The sequence below is a fragment of the Nilaparvata lugens genome, chromosome 3, assembly GCF_014356525.2.
Source record: "Nilaparvata lugens isolate BPH chromosome 3, ASM1435652v1, whole genome shotgun sequence".
Lineage (NCBI taxonomy): Eukaryota > Metazoa > Arthropoda > Insecta > Hemiptera > Delphacidae > Nilaparvata > Nilaparvata lugens.
In genome coordinates, this window is record NC_052506.1 from 53,606,265 (window position 1) to 53,630,880 (window position 24,616).

General features: G+C 35.5%; 2 protein-coding genes across 9 annotated transcripts in view; both read left to right on the plus strand.

Annotated features, from left to right (window-relative positions):
- LOC111046895 (cytochrome b5) overlaps window positions 1-13,508 on the plus strand; it is a 105,096-nt gene extending 91,588 nt beyond the window's left edge. For 2 of the 8 annotated variants that reach the window (XM_039424017.1, XM_039424015.1), the window contains exons 2-3: window positions 10,603-10,793; window positions 13,101-13,508. In XM_039424017.1, coding sequence (XP_039279951.1) covers window positions 10,603-10,793; window positions 13,101-13,247 — 338 coding nt within the window. In that variant the 3' untranslated portion in view covers window positions 13,248-13,508. Of the gene's footprint in view, window positions 1-5,616; window positions 5,869-6,747; window positions 6,895-7,211; window positions 7,389-7,702; window positions 7,799-9,162; window positions 9,274-9,440; window positions 9,643-10,602; window positions 10,794-13,100 lie in introns of those variants that run through there. The other 6 variants (XM_022332541.2, XM_039424018.1, XM_039424016.1 and 3 more) reach the window with 6 other exon arrangements.
- Window positions 13,509-16,524: 3,016 nt separating this feature from the next.
- On the plus strand, window positions 16,525-21,081 carry LOC120350246. The gene is made up of 2 exons (XM_039422828.1): window positions 16,525-19,745; window positions 19,812-21,081. Exons 1-2 carry the CDS (start codon window positions 16,525-16,527, stop codon window positions 21,079-21,081), a joined length of 4,491 nt encoding a protein of 1,496 aa, XP_039278762.1.
- Window positions 21,082-24,616: the final 3,535 nt, after the last annotated feature.

Below are 24,616 nucleotides of genomic sequence, written 5' to 3' on the forward strand. Positions count from 1 at the left end.
TAAAGGTGCGTACAGATTTACGCGCCGCGAACATGAGCAATTCACTTTCAATCAGCTGATGCCAAGCTTTTATCTGTATCTTACCGTTTCTGTAAAAATACATATATAGTCAGCTGATTAAAAGTGAATTGCTCATGTTCGCGGCGCGTATATCTGTACCCACCTTAAGATTTATTACAACTACAAGGTTCAAGTTCAATCACTAATTTTCAGATAAGCCTCTTGATTTCGAAATTTGAAGAACAATATCATGATTAAGGTATTGATTAAGTTTTATTAAAGAAAGTTTTATTCAATTCAAAGAGTAGAATTTTTCATTTATTTTAGCGTGGTCAGTTCCTTACATTGTAGGTACCGTAATGATAATTTTTATTAAAGAAACGTTCAATTTTAAGAGAATAATTTTTTATTTAATTTTAGCGTTGTCAGTTACTTACATTGGAACAGTTGAACATTAATCCAATCAGTAATTGTGAAACAGTTGAACATTAATCCAGTCAGTAATTATTGATTATCAGTAGTTATTATTTAAAATGTTTCTAAGTTCGACGAGTTAAATCACCTTTAAACCATGGCTACTCAACGATATAATGAAGATTGTGCTATCGATTGTATAAAACCCTCTTGAATGAATATTAAAATTAATGGAAATTCAAGTATCCTACTTTTAGAACCAGATATGTTGTGGAATTTCTCCCTTTTAAGGTGCAATGGAAGAGATGTTTGACTTGAATAAACTAAGTGGGACTGACTACATCTCTTTCATTTCACCTTAGAATGAACCATAATTTAATTTATGTATTCATGGAACCATATAATTTAATATTATGTCCATATTATGTGTTTGATAACCTTATTTGAAGTAATCAATATTTAAAAAAGTTGACACAAGCTAATCCGGAGGCAGCAAAGCCTACATTTTTACACTTGTATAATGGCTGGTTGTCAGATAATAAAAAAGCTGTTGTTATTCGATACTTGTGATACCCAGTCTGGACAATCTATAACCTGATTATACCCAAGAAGGGGAAGCCTATTTTAAGTTGTCAGCCAGCAGTGAGGAGAAAAGGTTTCCCTACTGTTGTTACTGTTAATCAGTGAGAGAGAAAGACTTCGCCACTACACACCATACCGGGGCCCTATATTCATCAATCATTATACCGGTAGGTAAAATTGCTGGTAACGTTATCGAATGATAGTTAATTACTTCAATATTCATCGTTGATATGCATGGTACTGCTTGATAATATAAATTCATTGAGTACCATATTAATATTATCCATATTAATATATAAATACAATGACACCAAAATTTTGTTCATGAATATACCTGTATTGATCACAGACAATTTATAAATTTAACAGGCTACATAAATTTTTTCATGATTGCAATAATAATAAGATTCTCAATAGTTGAACAATATAGATATTCTATTATCTTTATTGCAACGAAAATGTAAATTCATTCATTCAGTCTTTATGCATAACTTATTAAAAAGAAAGGTAGAAGACAATCTAATGAGCAAGATCATAACAATTCCATTACGGCTTTGTCCCCAAGAAGTTATATACGGTACCGATGCTCATCGCAAAGTTTAATTTCATTCGCATGTTTAAAGATGTGATGGAGATATATCAATAGAAATGATGTAATGGTTTCGCACATTTTTATCATGATCCATGATACTTCTTCAATAGTATCATGAGTTTTGAGGTCATCAATAGAATTCAAGGCATCTTTTATTTAATTTTCCATTTTGATAGTTTTGGATTTCTATTGATTTGAACTCAAAAGATAAACTGAGTGAATATAATGCATTTGGGTTATTTATTCACGCATTATGCAATTTAAACTCAAAGCACTTCTATCTTTAAATAAGAAAATGTGGTAGTATTGATAATACAAATAACGAATTATCACGGTAGACCACAGATGGGTTATTCTTAGTCTAGTCAATGAAGAGCCAATATAAAGTAGACATTTTCTCATAATTTTGATATTTAATTTTGAAAAATCAATTTAATTAAGAGAATAATATCATATAAAGATCAAATGAGGTGGTCAATGACATATGTGGTTAGAAAATTAGATTTGAATAATGAGTTTATAATTTTAAGTCGAAGTAAATATTTATTTTATCCATTTCTTGAGTCAAGCTGCCGGTGATCTTTTTTGATGGTGATAATTCGGGTTCGTAGTTTGTAAATAAGTAATAAAACATTTGGTGGCGATTGACTGATGTTCTATCTATATTGTAATTATTTGATGCTGACTGACGAATATTGTATGGTGTTGAATGCATCTTTAATAAAAAAAAATCCATTGATTAATACAATAAACTATATTTCTTGTGTAGGATTAGGATATTTCTTGTGTAGGATTAAGTGTATGGACATTCAGTTCTCCAAAAAAATGATGTGGGTCTGCTGAGTCAGTCTGGCTCTACCTAGTGCAACTCAAATGATAATATGCTTTTCGAGGTTGAATAGTTTATTAAAATGTATATTATAAGCTGCTCCCCAAGCTTCAATGACATATTGGGAGAGAAATACATTTTTCTAATAATTTCAGTACATCTTGTTCTATTCATTCGATAAAATATACTTCTCAGATATTTCAATTTAAAGCAGAAATGTTCAAATATGTTTGTTCCATTTCAAGTGTTGGTCCACAATTATACAAAGGTATTTTATTGATTGAACTCTCACCAGTAGGTACCTATGTTGAATATTGGTTGTTTGCATCACGTATAGTTACTAATAATTTAAAGGTCCATTTCTCTAGGAGATTCAACGTTATTGTTTGGTGAAAAAATTTTATTTTTTGTGTTTTATCATATAAGTATGATTATAAGTTTTATTCACTGTAAGTACCGTGTGTGTTCCTGGAGACACTTTCTTATTTTATGCAGACGATTCTTTTTCGATATTTTGCTCCAGTAGAAATAGTGATATCGTGATATCGAAGTTGATATAGATTCAATTCTAATGTTTCAATTCTCATGTATACAACAGTTCAAATGTAGCTAGGTTATGTCACTATCACATTTTTGAGTTTTACTCCAATTCACAAACCAACTGGATATGATGAAGGAGTCAGATACTTAGGTACTAAACTAAGCTTATATTATGGTATTCTATTGAAGAACTTTGGTATTGAGAATTTATGTTATTATTGTGAGACGCGTATTGAAAAGGCTTATATAATTTATTGAATTCTATAGGCCGGTATTGATCAACCTCGATTCTTACATCAATTTACATTAGTGGTTGATTCACGAGTATAACAATTAGCTTGAAAGGTGTAAATTTAGATTTAGCGCAAGTCAAAACATGAGATGCAATCAAAAACATTGAGTATTGTTTTGAGCGGCATACATAAAATTATGATGAAATTTTGAAAGCATTAGGTCTACTACTGTAGTTGATTTATATATAGCGTGAAGAGTCAGCCGCACCGAACTGTGTGTCGCGTCGGCTGTTTTTTCAATTTCTACAACTTTAAATAGATACTTAAATATCATAAATACTTAAATATCATAAATACTTAAATATCCACATCAATGGATTTACAATGAAAGTGGCTACATCTGATATTCGTCTCATTTTTCCACAAAACCTCTTTCTGAAGAACAAAAAGTCAAATGAAAAAAAAATCTCGACATATATATTTTTGTATCAAGAAAACGGTTGGTTTTATTGTAAAAATGAATAGGATTCTGTGAGGTTTTCAAGTATTATGTATTCTTCAGTTTTCTATACTATAATAAAGAACTGGCTTATACACGTAAGGAATAGGGAATTATGTTTGACGCATCATCCCGTCCGAAATTTACTCAACTGATTAATTTGAAATTTTGCATATAGATTCTTAATTAACCGAGAATTGTTATTTATGCCTATTTTCAGTTCTTCAAGATTTCATTACGTCAAGTTTTCAATTTGTCATGCTTCCAGTTGTTGTATAGAAGCAGCTGAACATTTATTTTAAAAGGGACTCTAGATGATAGGTATGATTGGGGATCCTATTCGAATAAAAATAACTGATTTTCTGTCGCATCAAAACCGCACCGATTTCTCAAAACATTCAAAAGTTATTCTCATTCAAAGATACTGATAAATCATCCATCTATCCATCATCTTTACTATAATAATGGAAAGAGCTGGCTCATACACGTACGTGATGTAGGAAAATTATGTTTGACACATCATCAAGTCTGATTTACTGGACTGATTGATTTGAAATTTTGCATAAGGATTCTTCATTAACCAAGGATGATTATAGGCCTATTTTCAAATTTCGAATTTTTTATTACGTCAAGTTTTCATTTTGCAGTTTTAAAATAGACCCTTGCGAAGCACGGGTTACCTACTAGTAGTTATATAATGTAATGAAATCGGACAATTTTCGTCTGTCTTTTAAACATGCAAACAGTCAACATAAACTTAAAATACACTTGGCGCGAATGTATAGTGGAAGCACGATTTTGGGCCTCAGATGCCTCATCTGCCTGTAGGTTTTTCGTCTCTGCAACGGAAAAACGCGTTTGTTGCCGCGCTGTTACCTATCGGCAGAGCAATAGCGAACAGAACGTCTCTGCAACGAAATTGGCCTATTAAATAGTTGAGTACGCGCTGTTAACTATGGGCGACGCTATTTGCCGACTCTGCAACCGGGCATCAGCTTGGTTATTCTAAAGGTGCGTACAGATTTACGCGCCGCGAACATGAGCAATTCACTTTCAATCAGCTGATGCCAAGCTTTTTATATCTGTATCTTACCGTTTCTGTAAAAATACATATATAGTCAGCTGATTAAAAGTGAATTGCTCATGTTCGCGGCGCGTATATCTGTACCCACCTTAAGATTTATTACAACTACAAGGTTCAAGTTCAATCACTAATTTTCAGATAAGCCTCTTGATTTCGAAATTTGAAGACCAATATCATGATTAAGGTATTGATTAAGTTTTATTAAAGAAAGTTTTATTCAATTCAAAGAGTAGAATTTTTCATTTAAGTTATTTTAGCGTGGTCAGTTCCTTACATTGTAGGTACCGTAATGATTAATTTTTATTAAAGAAACGTTCAATTTTAAGAGAATAATTTTTTATTTAATTTCAGCGTTGTCAGTTACTTACATTGGAACAGTTGAACATTAATCCAATCAGTAATTGTGAAACAGTTCAACATTAATCCAGTCAGTAATTATTGATTATCAGTAGTTATTATTTAAAATGTTTCTAAGTTCGACGAGTTAAATCACCTTTAAACCATGGCTACTCAACGATATAATGAAGATTATGCTATCGATTGTATAGAACCCTCTTGAATGAATATTAAAATTAATGGAAATTCAAGTATCCTACTTTTAGAACCAGATATGTTGTGGAATTTCTCCCTTTTAAGGTGCAATGGAAGAGATGTTTGACTTGAATAAACTAAGTGGGACTGACTACATCTCTTTCATTTCACCTTAGAATGAACCATAATTTAATTTATTTATTTATGGAACCATTATTTAATATTATGTCCATATTATGTGTTTGATAACCTTATTTGAAGTAATCAATATTTAAAAAAGTTGACACAAGCTAATCCGGATGAGGCAGCAAAGCCTACATTTTTACACTTGTATAATGGCTGGTTGTCAGATAATAAAAAAGCTGTTGTTATTCGATACTTCTGATACCCAGTCTGGACAATCTATAACCTGATTATACCCAAGAAGGGGAAGCCTATTTTAAGTTGTCAGCTAGCAGTGAGGAGAAAAGGTTTCCCTACTGTTGTTACTGTTAATCAGTGAGAGAGAAAGACTTCGCCACTACACACCATACCGGGGCCCTATATTCATCAATCATTATACCGGTAGGTAAAATTGCTGGTAACGTTATCGAATGATAGTTAATTACTTCAATATTCATCGTTGATATGCATGGTACTGCTTGATAATATAAATTCATTGAGTACCATATTATCTTATCCATATTAATATATAAATACAATGACACCAAAATTTTGTTCATGAATATACCTGTATTGATCACAGACAATTTATAAATTTAACAGGCTACATAAATTTTTTCATGATTGCAATAATAATAAGATTCTCAATAGTTGAACAATATAGATATTCTATTATATTTATTGCAACGAAAATGTAAATTCATTCATTCAGTCTTTATGCATAACTTATTAAAAAGAAAGGTAGAAGACAATCTAATGAGCAAGATCATAACAATTCCATTACGGCTTTGTCCCCAAGAAGTTATATACGGTACCGATGCTCATCGCAAAGTTTAATTTCATTCGCATGTTTAAAGATGTGATGGAGATATATCAATAGAAATGATGTAATGGTTTCGCACATTTTTATCATGATCATGATACTTCTTCAATAGTATCATGAGTTTTGAGGTCATCAATAGAATTCAAGGCATCTTTTATTTAATTTTCCATTTTGATAGTTTTGGATTTCTATTGATTTGAACTCAAAAGATAAACTGAGTGAATATAATGCATTTGGGTTATTTATTCACGCATTATGCAATTTAAACTCAAAGCACTTCTATCTTTAAATAAGAAAATGTGGTAGTATTGATAATACAAATAACGAATTATCACGGTAGACCACAGATGGGTTATTCTTAGTCTAGTCAATGAAGAGCCAATATAAAGGAGACATTTTCTCATAATTTTGATATTTAATTTTGAAAAATCAATTTAATTAAGAGAATAATATCATATAAAGATCAAATGAGGTGGTCAATGACATATGTGGTTAGAAAATTAGATTTGAATAATGAGTTTATAATTTTAAGTCGAAGTAAATATTTATTTTATCCATTTCTTGAGTCAAGCTGCCGGTGATCTTTTTTGATGGTGATAATTCGGGTTCGTAGTTTGTAAATAAGTAATAAAACATTTGGTGGCGATTGACTGATGTTCTATCTATATTGTAATTATTTGATGCTGACTGACGAATATTGTATGGTGTTGAATGCATCTTTAATAAAAAAAAATCCATTGATTAATACAATAAACTATATTTCTTGTGTAGGATTAGGATATTTCTTGTGTAGGATTAAGTGTATGGACATTCAGTTCTCCAAAAAAATGATGTGGGTCTGCTGAGTCAGTCTGGCTCTACCTAGTGCAACTCAAATGATAATATGCTTTTCGAGGTTGAATAGTTTATTAAAATGTATATTATAAGCTGCTCCCCAAGCTTCAATGACATATTGGGAGAGAAATACATTTTTCTAATAATTTCAGTACATCTTGTTCTATTCATTCGATAAAATATACTTCTCAGATATTTCAATTTAAAGCAGAAATGTTCAAATATGTTTGTTCCATTTCAAGTGTTGGTCCACAATTATACAAAGGTATTTTATTGATTGAACTCTCACCAGTAGGTACCTATGTTGAATATTGGTTGTTTGCATCACGTATAGTTACTAATAATTTAAAGGTCCATTTCTCTAGGAGATTCAACGTTATTGTTTGGTGAAAAATTTTTATTTTTTGTGTTTTATCATATAAGTATGATTATAAGTTTTATTCACTGTAAGTACCGTGTGTGTTCCTGGAGACACTTTCTTATTTTATGCAGACGATTCTTTTTCGATATTTTGCTCCAGTAGAAATAGTGATATCGTGATATCGAAGTTGATATAGATTCAATTCTCATGTATACAACAGTTCAAATGTAGCTAGGTTATGTCACTATCACATTTTTGAGTTTTACTCCAATTCACAAACCAAACTGGATATGATGAAGGAGTCAGATACTTAGGTACTAAACTAAGCTTATATTATGGTATTCTATTGAAGAACTTTGGTATTGAGAATTTATGTTATTATTGTGAGACGCGTATTGAAAAGGCTTATATAATTTATTGAATTCTATAGGCCGGTATTGATCAACCTCGATTCTTACATTAGTGGTTGATTCACGAGTATAACAATTAACTTAAAAGGTGTAAATTTAGATTTAGCGCAAGTCAAAACATGAGATGCAATCAAAAACATTGAGTATTGTTTTGAGCGGCATACATAAAATTATGATGAAATTTTGAAAGCATTAGGTCTACTACTGTAGTTGATTTATATATAGCGTGAAGAGTCAGCCGCACCGAACTGTGTGTCGCGTCGGCTGTTTTTTCAATTTCTACAACTTTAAATAGTTACTTAAATATCATAAATACTTAAATATCATAAATACTTAAATATCCACATCAATGGATTTACAATGAAAGTGGCTACATCTGATATTCGTCTCATTTTTCCACAAAACCTCTTTCTGAAGAACAAAAAGTCAAATGAAAAAAAAATCTCGACATATATATTTTTGTATCAAGAAAACGGTTGGTTTTATTGTAAAAATGAATAGGACCAATATTGTAGCCCATAATGTAACGGATCAATTAATAACATACAATGGAACTTTTACCAATGCATAGTTGGAGAGATTTTTCCCGATTACTTGTATTTTTTAATTTTGAGGGTGGCTGGGGGGAGGGGGGTTTGGAAAGCTTCAGGGGGAATTCTTGAGACTTTAATGAAAATCACCCTCTGGGAGAGTTTTATCGATGGTGAGAAATTCATATTTTATCCAATTTTTGGACCAAAGAAACCTTTGTTGATGGGGCTATCTATGAAACCAAATGAGATATTCTGCATTCATGAAATAATATTCTCCTCCTCTGACTGATATTTTTGAACTGTACTAGCCTATCTTGAACTAATAATTGCTATAAGTCACTTTCACATAATTTTATAAAGCTTTTAAAATCAATCCTGGTTCGGTTTATTCCACATAGTTATATCAGGATCATTTTATACCACATATAATATAATTATGGAAGAATATCAGATAGCTATGGTACATTTTTATGTTGTAAATTTTGTTTAATTAATCACTCTACTAGTCTTATAATATATATGATTAATTTTGAAACATTCAAAAGACTGTTGATCCATATTAGTGTAGCCTATTGGAGGAAAACTCCTTCTACTTTTAATATTCATCCTGGAAAATCTAATCTATAATATAAGCTTATTCAAGAATCAGCCTGTAAACATACACAAATGATAATTTCATTGATAATGAATCATGGGGCTCCAAATAAACCAAATCTCCCTTGTTCTCTAGGTACCTGTAACATTAAAAACCTGGGGTTTTGTTGCATGAAAATTATCTTCACTCACATACGATTAGTAAAATTACTCTTGACAATGAATATGATTATTGTTTTCTGAGGATATTAGGTATGTACCGTACTTACAAGCTAATTCAATTTTTCAATTCTCTGTTGGTCCCCTATTAAATTATAAGGAAAAGCAGTCTGTAATTATGAAGATAAAAGCTGAGCAATTAGTTGAAAAGAAGATAAGTGATTTAATTACAATATTAAAAGACCTTGTAATGTAATTGTGATGTAAGTTAGCATATGCCTACTTCCGTGTAGGGTACGTCTAGTGCTCCAGAGGTTCCGGTATATTATTATGATCAGTCAATGTTTTGTAATAGATGAACCAATATATTCGATACAATTTTCAACAGCTACCGTACCATATAGGATTGGAAAATGCTGGATACAATGTATTCTTCTCTCTCCTCAATAATGGATAAAATAAGTAAGACAATTACTATTTTCAATCAATTCTTTCTAGAAATTGTAAATGGAAATCTAAACACCTGAATCATTTCATTGAAAATTGGAGGCATAGTGAATTTTTTTATATTTATTAGTTTTGCAGTGTGGAACTCATTCCCATTTTATTTCATTTTCTCTATATTAGGCTACGGTACTAAAGCCAAAATTTTCCATTACCGGAACTGAATTATCGTACGGTAGTCTAGTTTAGATTGAGAGAGTGATACATTTATACGGTTAATTGAAAAGTGCGATGCCGATAAAAATTGCAATAAGAGCTGATAAGTAAATGAGTACCTAATTAGATTTATATATAGAGAAAAAATAAAATAAGAGGATATCCCATGGGGCGTTAATATTCCAAATTTCTTTGTTTGTGCTAACCGGTAGTCCAAGTAGGTTTTTTTGTGAAGATTTGATGCTGGTAGTCTCTTATCTTATATACTGTGCCGCTCATAAACTGTCACCCGTCCAACACATTAATAATCAACAATAGTCGACAGTATTCGACAATTAGCGGCTTGAAATAACTGTGAAATTTGGAACACAGACGTCCTATACTATGAAATAGCTTCTTATGCTATATTTTATTTATGGTTATATGAACCGAATCAATTTAAGTAAGATTCCTCACAGCTTACATTATTATTTGTGTCATATCCCATGCGCATGGCAATAGCGAAATGAAAATTTTACAAGTGGGATCATTGATTTTCAAATCAAATGCTCAAAATTATTACAAATTGATAGAATCATGTATCTTTATAAATAAATAAGTCTTGGTCTTCAAACGATTTAAACACAACAGAAGAATGTTTTCGATCAACCCCTTAGAAATGGTATATATAAATATATAGTTAAATTAATCACATAATGAATTTTAGCGATTTCCTTGAGAATATTATGTTTTTCTCTCAATAATTAGTTCTTCAACTTCCAGGTTTAAAAATGGTTACAAGATTGAAACTGAATTGGGTTTCGCAAAACCTCATTTCATCAACAATAAAGGATTTTCATAGGAAACAACTAAAGTTTATATCATTAGAAGAAGTTTCAAAACATGATACCATATCGGACTGCTGGATAATATTATTTGATAAAGTGTATGATATAACCGACTTCATTTGGAGAGTGAGTAGAAATTTTTATTAAATTCCATACAGTACATAGATTTTCTATGAAATAATGACTTACTATTTTCTATGCTACCAAGTTTAATTTTCTATATTCTGTGTATGTTTTGCAAAGACTACTGTAATTGCTACCTACTGCTTCAGAGCAATTTTTTATTTTCTAATAATTATTATATTATGGAATACTTCAGCTCTATTATTCATTATGTACGGTAGGCTTTATGCATAGGATTATGAAAAGGCTTACAAACTGACTACCTACTGTAATTTAATTGAAAAATCCCAAAGCTTGTGAATAGTGTTTTAACTAACTTGATACATTTTTTAACGTTTATTCATGAATGAAAGTGCATTATTGACGAAAATCTGATAAATTCAAAATTATTGTAGTACTTACATTTTTTGGACTCAAAATAGTGTGTGAATTATGTTATCATTTTTACATAACCTCTAGACCGTGTATTCCAAAAAATTAAGGTTTAAAGCAGTTTTGGGCAAATGCCTGTTGTTTTTACCTGCATTGTATCTATTGTCTATGAATAAATGAATGAATGAATAAAATTTATTGATTTAAAATATGAGCTATGTTATGAGAATAAATATATTTCATCTGTAGCATTGATAGAAATGAAAAAAAATGCAAATATTTTTGTGATGTGGCGTTTATTGAATTTGCTAAACGTAAACCTACGGTATAACTGCATAATATGTTTTTATTTTCCTTGCCGTATTACCATGGTCTCTGTGAGTGTGTGTGTGTGTGTGTGTGTGTGTGTGTGTGTGTGTGTGTGTGGTGTGTGTGTGTGTGTGAGTATGTGCGTCTGTGTACACGATATCTCATCTCCCAATTAACGGAATGACTTGAAATTTGGAACGTAAGGTCCATACAATATGAGGATCCGAAACGAACAATTTCGATCAAATGCAATTCAAGATGGCGGCTAAAATGGGGAAAATGTTGTCAAAAACAGGGTTTCTCGCGATTTTCTTGGAAACAGCTTCAACGATTTTGATCAAATTAATACCTAGAACAGTCATTGATAAGCTTTATCAACTGCCACAAGTCCCATATCTGTAAAAATTTCAAGAGCTGCGCTCCATCTATGCAAAATTTGATTTTAGATTCCCAATTATCAGGCTTCAGATACAATTAAAACAAAAAATTTCAGCTCAAGATTGAGCATGAAAATCTTTACAATTAATGTTCAGTAACATTTTCACCCAAAATTTAAAATAAGCTCGAAATTCGAGAAAATGCGATTATTCAATTGCAAACTGATGATTCAATTGAATCATTCACTATGAAGAGATAGCAGACCTCGTGTGTCTCCAGCGTTATTGTCCTGTCACCAGCTGGCTCAGATCTTTGAATAGTAGACTTGAGATGCGCGTGAACACTAGCAACTGTATTTGCCAATTTCAGTTTACTGAGGAATAATAGAAAAAACTATATATAGAATTTACGTGCTGGTCACAGCTTGAGTAAGCTTTCATTAATTATTATTTATTTGTATTGAAAGTAAATACCTATGTGGATGGGAAATACATTTGAAATTCATTGTAAATAAATTTTTGTATCTACGGTACTCTTCTTATGATTTGGTATTAATGGAACAATGGAACTTTGAAGTATACAATGTTCCTCATGCCTAGCAAACGGATGAACAATGCGTATACACTATGCGTTACAATGAGCAGACATTTTCAATTTCAAAGTTCCAAGTAATAGTGTATAATATTTCACTGTAGAAAAAAAATGGATCAATAGCAATGTGATAGTTACTTTTCAGTGTAATGTTGGAGGGATCCGCGGTCTAGTCTCTAGTGGATAAAGTGCTTGTGTAGAAGCCTAGAGGTGATCCCGGGTTCAAATCCGGTTACTAAAAAAAGTTTTTAGTCAGGTTACTCTCGTCGTCTCGTGTTAGCAGATGTGCACGCTAAATTGTCGGTCCCGGCTAAAATATGGACAGTCGTGAGGCACATTGACGACTCAAATGATATATTCAGGCCAGGTAGGACTTTCCCCTAAGGTACTCTCCACCAAAAAGGGATAAAAATTCATTATTAAATAATAGGGTAGAAATTTTCTACAGTTGGCCATAATGTTTGTATTACACAATTACAGCTTGTTACAAGTTTCTCAGCACCCTAGACAGTGAGACAATCCATCTAGAAAAGTATCAATTTTTGAGTTACACCATAATAGTAAGCCCAGTTTTCATAAAATAATGTTTGTCTCATTATTTAAATGAAAATATTATAAATATTAAAATAAATAAAAAATATAGATTATTTAAATTTTCAGCATCCTGGAGGTGAGACAATCCTTCTGGAACAAGCAGGCCAGGATGCTACTCGGGCTTTCCATGAGGCCGGTCATTCGCAAATGTTGGCCACAAATCTCCAGGCGAATCTTATTGGCGTTCTACCACCACACCAAAGACTTCTCTAGCAACAAAATTAACATGATCAGTGACCATGATAAAGTGAGATTCACTCGTAACTGTCAACATGCTCGATAAATAACATTAATGCTCCCCATGCTGACAGTCTGAAGTAAATCTTACATTATGGGTTCGAGCCTTCTTCAGGTTTTTTGACTCAAGTCGGCGATATAATGTCGCTACTGAAGATTTTCGACTTGTTTAGAATATTTGCCAAGTAGTGTTCATGAATACAATATCCTAATCCTGATCAAATAAACCGTGATAAAAAATCTCGTTTACTCAAGTTACTACTAAGGAGAAAATAATTTGCTGAATTGAAATAGTTATTTGTATATCTAGAGTGAGAAGTACTGTTCTTTCTCCCTGAGGGAAAAGTTTGAAGCCCGAGGCGAAGCCGAGGGCAACAATTTTACTGAGGGAGAAAAAGCATTTTTCCCTCGTGATATACACAACATTTTTGTCCTCCACCTATAGTCCAGTCAACGAAAGATTATAGAGGGAAAAGTTTGGAACACAATTTTCAACCCCACAGCTCTTTTAAGGATAGTGAGAAGATTAACATATCAAAAGTCCTCACCCCTACCCCCTGTGCTAAAGGGGTAGGGGTGGTTTGAAAGTACCATTTTTTCATTTTTCGCATATATCTCGGGAACTATGCATCTTATGAACATTTATATCCTATGCAAAATTGAAGCTCACAAAATTACCACTAAGTTTTGTCTTCTACATATTTTCTATATATCTGATAGTTTCTGAGATATCCGCTCTTGAAGGTGAGGAATTTTTTGAAATAACACTTTTGCCTTAAATTTTTACATCTTTTTGGCCTTATAATTTTTGAACGATTGATTATAAAAATCCGTGCTGATTATACACTGATAGAGCATCGAATTATCTTCAATTTGATGTATATTGTTCACTCAATTTGTTCACTATTTTATGCATTTCCCTACGACTTTTGCAGCAGTTCTATTGTCAGCAACAATAGATCAGTTGACAATGGAATTTGGAGGGAATGTTTGGAACAGAATTTTCGACTTTGAAGCTTTGTTGAGACTAGTTTGGAGGTGAGCATATCAAAAATCCCAACCCCTACATCTTGTGCTGAAGGGATGAGGGTGGTTTGAAAGTTGCATTTTCCACTTATTACTTACATGCTTATATGTTGGGAATAATGTATTCTATTGGCATAATCAACTACATAAAAATGGAGCTTTATAGATTTCCTACAAGTTTTGTCTCGTAGAGATTCTAAATAAATCCGATACTTCTCGGGATATTTATGTTCTAAAGTGATGTATTTTAGAAAAACCAGATTTTCCCATATTTTTTCGCTCTTTCAAGTCTTATAACTTTTCAACAATTGATGAGACAAAAATGTGATGATTACGAGATTGCAGAACATTAAATTATCTTTCATTTCATGTATAATTCGACTATTTCACGCATTCCATACGACTGTTCCTGCAGTTTTAGTCTTGAGTGTCTTTGTTTGGTAGGAAGTTTAGAAACACCCCCTGTGTTTAGTTCCGCAGACGTTCCAATAGATACTCAAAATGAATGTTCATACTGAAGCACACTACCAATTTATGATGACAAAATAGTGTGATATTCGAAAAAAGTTACTTGTTGCAAATCTTGAGATTTGACACTCAAAACTAAAACTGCTGCAACAGTTGTATGAGAATGCGTGAAATAGTCGAATTATGAAATAAAAGACATACAATGCATACACAGATAGTAATGTTACTACTGAGTAAATAGTTAATCTATTTAGTAGCTTAGTGTTACTACTGGTTACTACTGATTAAATGCTCTACAATCTCGTGTTACCGCCAATATAACTTCGGCAGTTTCCCTCTTTATCTGTCGGTAAGTTGGCTGTGTGTTTTGAATCAACCGCGCTCACCCATGGCCATCTAACATGCCACTGCCATCAGCCGCAATGATATCGCCAAGCCCATTGTAGATGGCACTGCTCTCTCTCTCGGCTTGTTCCACTCCCCTACTTTTTCGCCCGTTTCCGTTTTGTCAAGATGGCTTGTTCTAAAACGTGCACTAACGCTACCAATTTTTCCTCCCTTTGAAAGAACTTATAAATGTACGACCTCTTCGCTGCGACATGGGCCCATGTTTTCCCCCCAGCCAGTGCAAGTGATTTCTTATTACAATAACGTGCTACCGCCTACCCGAACGAGAAAACCGCTGTTACAGTCCACTGCGAACCCGCCATCCTTGTACGAGAAGCTTCTTAAAGGTAACGACTTTATTTTGAGCTACTAAGTAACGTGATTTGAAGCCCATTACATTGGCTCTAACACGATTCTGGTCCAACCGAGCCGCATGAAATTATTACGATCGACCTATGGATGAATCTTCAATTATTTTCGCATTCTTCGAATTTCTCAAGGTTGAGGTTAGATGAATCGAATCAGTAGCGTGCAAGCATCGACTATCGAAATATCGATCATTAACCGTCATCAATCATCGAGATATCGACTATCGACTATCGATTTTACTGAAACATCGACCTAGCCTCAAAATTTTGTTTACAAAATTATTTTTTGAACTGTTTTTGAATGTTATTTCACTGAAATGGCCGAGGTACTCTTGCTCAACAAGCTAAAACGCACTCAGCTGTCGCTTTGCGCTTTAGCCAACAAATATGAATTTGAAATACCGATAAAATTATGCGATTATTATTTGGACTTAAACAAAAAATTTGAAAAATTAGCTGATGATTTTAACAACCTACAACGTGATGAAATGCCTTTAGCTACTTTGACCGAATTCGATAACGTTCAAAAGGAATTTCAAGACACTTTTGATCAAATTAAATTAAAAGAAGAAGTAAATACCTGCACTCCTACTGAATCTAAAGCGTCAAATTTTATCAAGCCGCAATTGTCCATCCCAGTATTCTCTGGAGACATGGAGCAATGGGCTTCCTTTAAAAACGTATTTGAAGCGGCTGTACATAATTGCAAAGACTTTTCAAATGATGAAAAATACTATCTACTTGTATCCTATTTACGTGGAGACGCCTTGTGCTTAGTTCAAAACTTTGCTGACACTGAAAATGCATACAAGCTTGCCTTCGAAAGTTTGCATAACCGATATGACAACAAACGCTATCGAGCTTATGCCTTATACAGCAAAATCACAAACTTTCAGCCGAAGGGCAGTCTTGTTGAAGTACTTAGACATTTTGCCATTGAATTATGCTCAGCTAAGCAATCACTATTTAATTTGAAATTGAACCATGCTGATTTCTTAATAACAATGATTTGCCTTCAGAAATTGCCTAACGCTGTAAGAGCCAAATTTGAGAATTCTTTGGGCCCTGACGACTTACCTGCTTTTGACCACCTGATGAAATTCATTTCCAACCAAGAAAAATCGCTGGAGGTAACCGCCATCAATGAGGTGAGCGAACAGTTATCTAGTGCTAGTTACACCGCTATACCAACCGCAAAAGTGAAGACTGAAGATCATTCACAAGTAGTAAAACCGCAATTTACTGAAAACAAAAGTGGCAGCAATCTGTGTGTACTATGCAACATTCCTCATCCATTGTACAAATGTGAGCGCTTTAGGAAGGAACCTATCAACAAACGAATGGATATTGTCAAGCAAAACCGCAGATGCTTCGGATGCCTCGGGTCCCACCTCAAAGCCAAATGCAATTCACTGTCCTCTTGTCGTGCATGTAAATCAATCCATCACCATACCCTGCTATGCAAAAATAATGAGAGTTCACAATCCTTTTTAATTGCTGAACGCCGACCAGATCGCTACCCTTCTGGCTCTCATAATAGGCCTACCATATCTAGTTACCAACCAGCTTCCACCTCTGGAGGTGCTAGCTGTCGCTCCCCGCCACCAGGATTTGAACCAATGTCAACACAGCGGTTTACCGATGACATACACTCATCACAATATGTAAGTAATTCATGTTGTACCGATTCGAGAATCCCGCAAAACACGGCCAGTCCCTCACGGTCTTCTTCGTCACCTTTTGGCACAGCGCCTGTGACCAATATCTCAACCCCAACCCGCAGTTCATCCACCGGCATGCCGGACACCTTCAGTGGCTGTGCACAAGTGAAAGCTGTACACGCTTCTGCTTTACTGGGCACCGCTATCGTTGCCGTTGTTGATCAATACAACCGATCACAATTACTACGTGCTGTATTGGATTGTGGCTCCATGAGATCGATTATCACTACCCGAGCTGCCCAGCAACTTGGTATCACCATCATGCCCGCACGCATTCAGATTAATGGTATCTCTGAACAAGCGACCGCTGTAAAAGGTACCACTCATTTGACACTGCTATCTCGACCGCAGTTTAACACCTTTCTCCAAACTGAAGCCCTTGTCTTAGAGCAAATAGCTGGTGACCTACCCGCTTTTCCAATCAGCAGTGAGCTCAAAACCTCACTTTCACATTTGGATCTCGCTGACCCTGGTTTTGACCAACCCAATAGGATAGACCTCTTGATCGGAGCTGACATTTATCCTAATGTATTTGTTTCTTCCGCCAATGCTATTATACCAGGAAATCCCGCTGCCTTCGCCACTATATTTGGCTATGTTCTGAGTGGAAAGCTAAATATTGAGGACTCACCTGCTCCGCTTCATCAGATGCAACTTATCTGCACCATGTTTGCCCGCGAAGAACTGCTTGCTGAGGTCATGAACAAGTTTTGGGAGACTGAAGATGTCCAAATAAATGTGAAACTCTTATCACCTGAAGATGAACTCTGTGAACAGCTCTATGAGTCCACTACCTACCGCAATGATGAAGGCAGATATGTAGTCGCACTCCCCTTCAAGCCTAGCGCGCCTGTTCTTGTTTCAAACCGCAAGCAAGCTTATCGAAGTCACCTTGGATTATTAAAACGCTTGGAAAATTCTTCGGAACTAAAGAAGAAATACGACAACTTCATGACAGAATATCATGAGCTTGGCCATTTGGAACTTGCCAAATCTGCTTCTGACTATGTGATTCCACACCATGCAGTTTTTAAAAATAAGGACCCCACTCAGAAAATCAGGGTGGTGTTTAATGCTTCCAGCAAGGATACCAATGGGCATTCACTAAATGAGAATTTGTTACCAGGGCCAAAACTGCAGTCCAATATTATTCAAGTATTGACCAAATTCCGCACTTACAAGTACATTGTCCTTTCTGATTGCAAGCAGATGTATCGCCAGATTTTGTTAAGGCCTGAAGACTGCCATCACCAACATGTTTTTTGGAAACCTAATTATCATGAACCTGCAAAAGAATTTGAACTTAAAACCGTAACCTATGGGCTTACTTCCAGTGCTTATTTAGCGCAATGCACATTGCAACAACTTGTCAAGGATGAAGGAGAAGCATTCCCTGTGGCAAGTAAAGTTTTAACAAGTCAAACTTATGTTGATGACCTGCTGGGAGGAAGTAACAATTTTTCTGAAGCACAAACGCTTATTTCTGAACTGATTGAGTTATTGTCGCTTGGCTCCTTTGAACTTCGGAAATGGAACTCTAATACTCCTGAATTGATCGCTAACTTGCCTGCAGAACTTTTGGAAAATCAAGATTGTATGTTTGATGACAACGCTACTGCAAAAGTTCTTGGAATTGTCTACAGCCCGCTCGCGGACAACTTTCGCTATTTCATTTCTCCTTTTAATGGGCAAATCACTAAAAGAACCGTTCTATCATTCATCGCTCGAGTCTACGACCCCCTTGGGTGGCTCACTCCTCTCATAATGCTGTTCAAGCTATTCATGCGCACGCTGTGGTCTCAGCAATTAGCTTGGGACACTGAGGTTCCAGCCTCACTTCGAGCTCATTGGGAGCTGATTACCGCTGAAATTTCCCGTTTGGACAATGTTGTAATCCCGCGTTTACTCGCCTGTAACCGCTCTACTACCCGGCTGCTTGGATTCGCCAATGCCTCCGAAAAGGGGTTTGCTGCTTGTATATATATTCATGAAGAGACTGAAAATAGATATGTTAACTGCCGTCTCATAGCCGCCAAAAGTCATGTCGCCCCGCTGAAAACTATGACAATTCCACGCCTGGAATTGATGGGTTGTTTGCTGCTTGCTCGTTTACTATCCGCCATCTTACCTACGCTGTCCGAATATGATTTACAAGAAATTCGACTCTACACCGATTCCAAGACTGCCTTGGATTGGATCAACACACCCACATACAAATTGCAGATTTTTGTTGCCAACAGAGTACAGCAAATTACTCAGTTAACAAAACTTGAGTCATGGCATCACGTTACTTCTGCTAACAACTGTGCAGATATTGCTTCGAGAGGCTTGACTCCCGCTGAAATCATCTCCTGCCATGATTGGTGGCACACTACCAATGCATTTCGTTGTCTCGCCACTGACTTTCCCGTGTCCAATCATCTTGTTTCCAACATTGTACCTGAGATGAAAACTAACCCGCTGTACATTCTCGCTACTGTTGAAGAACCAATTGAGAATCGTTTGTATACCGCTATAGAACATGTATCCAAATTTGGAAAGCTATGTCGTATTTTTGTCTAAATACTAAGATTTGTCAACCGCATCAAACCAGCCCGTTATGAATATCGCTGCAAAATAGTCAAACAGATTGAAACCTGTGAAACGCCTGCCTCAATTGACACCACCGCCTGTGAAGCTGAAATAGCTAGAAAACTCATTGTTCAAGTTGTGCAACGGGATAAATTTCAGAAGGAAATAACAGAGTTGAAAGCTGGAAAATGTCCTAAGCATCTACTAACGTTGCAACCGTACATTGATGATTACGATTTGATACGCTTATCTGGTCGTCTTGAGCACGCTCCGATTTCTAGTGAAGCTAGAAATCCATTATTGCTGCCGAAAAATGAGCATGTATCCTCACTCATCATTCGACACATACATCTTCAAAATTGTCATGCCAGTCCCCGCACCACACAAGCAGCTGTTTGCCAACAGTATTGGATAATCTCTGCCCGCAATCAAGTTCGCCGCATAATACATCAATGTGTCATTTGTAACCGCTTTTGCCGCACCAACCTACAGCAACGTATGGCCCCGCTACCTGCTGAAAGAGTCACCGCCAATAGACCATTCAATTTAACTGGCTTGGACTTTGCTGGTCCTTTCTCATGCAAAACATCTTTATTGAAACGCACACAAACAACAAAAGGTTATCTGTGCATATTTGTATGTTTGACCACCAAAGCTACTCATCTAGAGTTCCTGTCCTCGATGTCTGTCAACAACTTCATCGCCGCTCTACACCGATTTATTGCCCACAGAGGTGCGCCGCACACTGTGTTTTCAGACAACGCTAAGACTTTCACATCTGCCGCAAGAAAAATGTATGAGTTAGAAAAACTCTTGAAGACGATGCCCTCTGAAGTGAAGTGCTTTCTGTCTAACTACGGCATAAGCTGGAAGTTCATTCCCCCTTATGCTCCGCATCAAGGAGGCATATGGGAAGCCGCCGTCAAATCCGCCAAAACACTGCTACACCGCTGTATTGGGGACACAGCTCTTACATACGAAGAGTATGACACCATTTTCGTTAGAATTGAAAGTATTCTAAATAGTCGACCGCTTACAGAATTGTCCTCTGAACCTGCTGAAGCTGCCTCCGTGCTCACTCCCGGGCACTTCCTAATTGGTAGACCTCTTACCGCACCACCGCAACCCATAGAGACGAAGGAACTATTGGTCGCACGCCGCTGGAGACTTACAAACCGAATGACCCAATATTTCTGGAATCGCTGGTCCAAGGAGGCACAAAATGGAAAACCGCTGAAAGAAACTTGCAACTTAACGATTTGGTCATAATCAAATCTGTCAACACCTCTCCTCTCAGCTGGCCGTTAGGCAGGATTATTGCGCTACACCCTGGTAAAGATGGACTAGTACGTGTAGTCACTATCAAATGCGCATCTGGGAACATTGTTCGAGACATACGCAAAGTTCACCGCATCATTTGAAACCTTCTACAAGTTACCGCACACACCGCATGAAGACCGCCTCGCTCACATCCGTGAGGATTGTTACTGTCTACACCGCCGTTACTGTCTACACCGCCGTTCCTGTCTACACTGCTGTTTCTGTCTACACCGCTGCTCCTAGCTACACCACTGTTCCTGTCTGCGCCACCTTTCTGGTCATTTGTGCAATGCTCTCACTGTGTATTGTCACCGACCCGCTGGAGATTGTTTCCACCGCTATGAAAAACTGTTCGTTTTTGAGGGGGGGGGTATGTTACCGCCAATATAACTTCGGCAGTTTCCCTCTTTATCTGTCGGTAAGTTGGCTGTGTGTTTTGAATCAACCGCGCTCACCCATGGCCATCTAACATGCCACTGCCATCAGCCGCAATGATATCGCCAAGCCCATTGTAGATGGCACTGCTCTCTCTCTCGGCTTGTTCCACTCCCCTACTTTTTCGCCCGTTTCCGTTTTGTCAAGATGGCTTGTTCTAAAACGTGCACTAACGCTACCAATTTTTCCTCCCTTTGAAAGAACTTATAAATGTACGACCTCTTCGCTGCGACATGGGCCCATGTTTTCCCCCCAGCCAGTGCAAGTGATTTCTTATTACAATAACGTGCTACCGCCTACCCGAACGAGAAAACCGCTGTTACAGTCCACTGCGAACCCGCCATCCTTGTACGAGAAGCTTCTTAAAGGTAACGACTTTATTTTGAGCTACTAAGTAACGTGATTTGAAGCCCATTACATTGGCTCTAACATCTCGTAATCAGCACATTCGTGTCTCATCAATTGTTGAAAAGTTATAAGACTTGAAAGAGCGAAAAAATATAGGAAAATCTGGTTTTTCGGAAATACATCACTTTAGAACATAGGTATATCTTGAGTATCGGATTTATATAGAATCTCTACGAGACAAAACTTGTAGGAAATTTATTAAGCTTCATTTTTATGTAGTTGATTATTTCAATAGGATACATTGTTCCTCAAGATATAACCAAGTAAGTAATAAGTGGAAAATGCAACTTTCAAACCACCCTCATCCCTTAAGCACAAGATGTAGTGGTTGGGATTTTTGATATGCTCACCTCCAAGCTAGTCTCAACAAAGCTGCAAAGTCGAAAATTGTGTTCCAAACATTCCCTCCAAATTCCATTGTCAACTGATCTATTGTGCCTGAATAGAAAATTTCGCTCTCAACACTAAAACTGCTGCAACAGTCGTAGGGAAATGCGTAAAATAGTGAACATATACATCAAATTAAAGATAATTTAATGCTATATCAGCGTATAATCAGCACGGATTTTTATCATCAATCTTTCAAAAATTATAAGGCTGAAAAGATGAAAAAATTGAAGGCAAAAGTGTTATTTCAAAAAATTCATCACCTTTAGAATATAATTATTATTTAACGAAAATCCTAAATAAATGCTGTAAATCACCCCGAAGACTTCTGCTACTACATACATTGACAACAGGGTTAACAGCTAGATGGAAATTCGATGAGAACTACTATCCAAAAATTAGTTTTGTATAAAATGAGCGCTGCTATCCAGAGATTGTCATTTTGGTGTAAGGGTAAGCATTCCTGACTAGCAATTGGGAGGTACCGCGTTCGATTCCCGGGCTGGCAACTAATTTTTGGATAGTAGTTCTCATCGAATTTCCATCTAGCTGTTAACCCTGTTGTCAATGTATGTAGTAGCAGAAGTCTTCGGGGTGATTTACAGCATTTATTTAGGATTTTCGTTAAATAATAATTATATATTAATTAGCATTTGAATAAATGCATTCTCTATTTAATTCCATCTGTAAACCTTTATAATAGCCTCACCCCTTTAGCACAGGGGGTAGGGGTGAGGACTTTTGATATGTTAATCTTCTTACTATCTTTAAAAGAGCTGTGGAGTTGAAAATATTGTGTTCCAAACTTTTCCCTCTATACCTTTATTTGAGCATTCGTTGCCTGGACTACTACATTTTTATAAAAACTGCAAATAAAATAACTTTTAAAAACGTACGTGATCAAACAATGTGTTACAACATAATCTAAAAAGTAAACAAAACAGCTGGCTTGTAATCACAGTTCTCCGCTGACAGCGCTATCTGTCGGCAAAAGTTGTAACAACAATGGCCACCACAACTGCAGCTATGATGAAGTTACCGTTTCAAATTTGATTAGTTATTGAGGAATATTCGTTGTCTAGTTTTTTTTAATAACATGGAATAGAAAAAATTTATACATTTTTTTAGTATAGTGATATGAAGTTTGTAATAATTTTAGCATATAAAGACATAAATTTCATATATTGATCAAATGTCTAGTTGAGGTATTGAATTTAGTTGGTTTAATGACTACTCTATAAATGCTCCCTCATCTGAGCTTAGACCTTCTAACCTATTCCAAATGTACGTTTTTAAAATAGAGATGCTTCCCATGTAATTTAAATGGAGTTACTTTTACGCTCAAGGGAGTTTTCCTGTTTTTTCCTCCCAAGAGCGAAAAAGTGACACTAGTATTAAGTTCCAGGGAGTATAAAGTAAACACTTTAGACAGGAGGTGGAGGAAAAATGATATTCACTGGTCATATGCCGAGGCAAAATTAATTGGTCATTAGATCTTGATATTTCTAGGTACCTACCTCAGATTTTATTACTGTATATTCATACAGAAGTGAGTGGTGAAAGCGAAAAAATTCTCAGAAATAATTGAAAGTATTTTTCCAATTTGTAAAAAGAAGTTGTCTTGTAGTACTAAATTTGACTTTCAGTCTCGTGTTTTTGTTGGTCGCAGCTATTGCATCATGATAGCACACCATTCAGCCGCTCTTGAGTTTAAAACTCCTGAGAGGCCAGATACCTTTCTCGCTTTCACCACTCAATTACCTTATAAAACAAAAACGTTTCTATCATGTCGAAAATTTCATTTTTTCTGCTCGAAATGTCTCGACATTGAAGTACAAAATCATTAATTAAAAAATAACTATAAGTCGGAAAAGAATGATCCCGACACCAATAGAGAGTAGACATTCTTCTTGTTATTTTGATTTTGACATATCTCATAATTCTGAGAGATGAATATATATAATTCTGATATTCAAAAGAAAAACATATTTTCCCAATGTTATCAATTTTACAAAGAAATCAATTTCTTTCCAATCCTGCAACCTTTTAAGCACTACTGGAATGCTATTCTACATACTACATTTATATAGTTGAATTGGACAATTGAGAAAGTTGCAATCTTACACAATTTGGGAGCACTATCATTTTTCCATATGGGGGCCCAAGTCTCAACTTTTTGTATACAGACTATAGAAAACAATTCAAGCTTCAAGGCATCGCGGCTGTAACGTCGCGGCTCGAGCCGCTTCACTAA

What these genes read in the sequence shown, in the direction of transcription:
- LOC120350246 (XM_039422828.1), top strand. Translation starts at nt 16,525, where the DNA reads ATGATTTGCCTTCAGAAATTGCCTAACGCTGTAAGAGCCAAATTTGAG. An exon ending in GAACCAATTGAGAATCGTTT is followed by an intron (nt 19,746 to 19,811) that starts GTATACCGCTAT and finishes CTAAATACTAAG; the next exon opens with ATTTGTCAACCGCATCAAAC.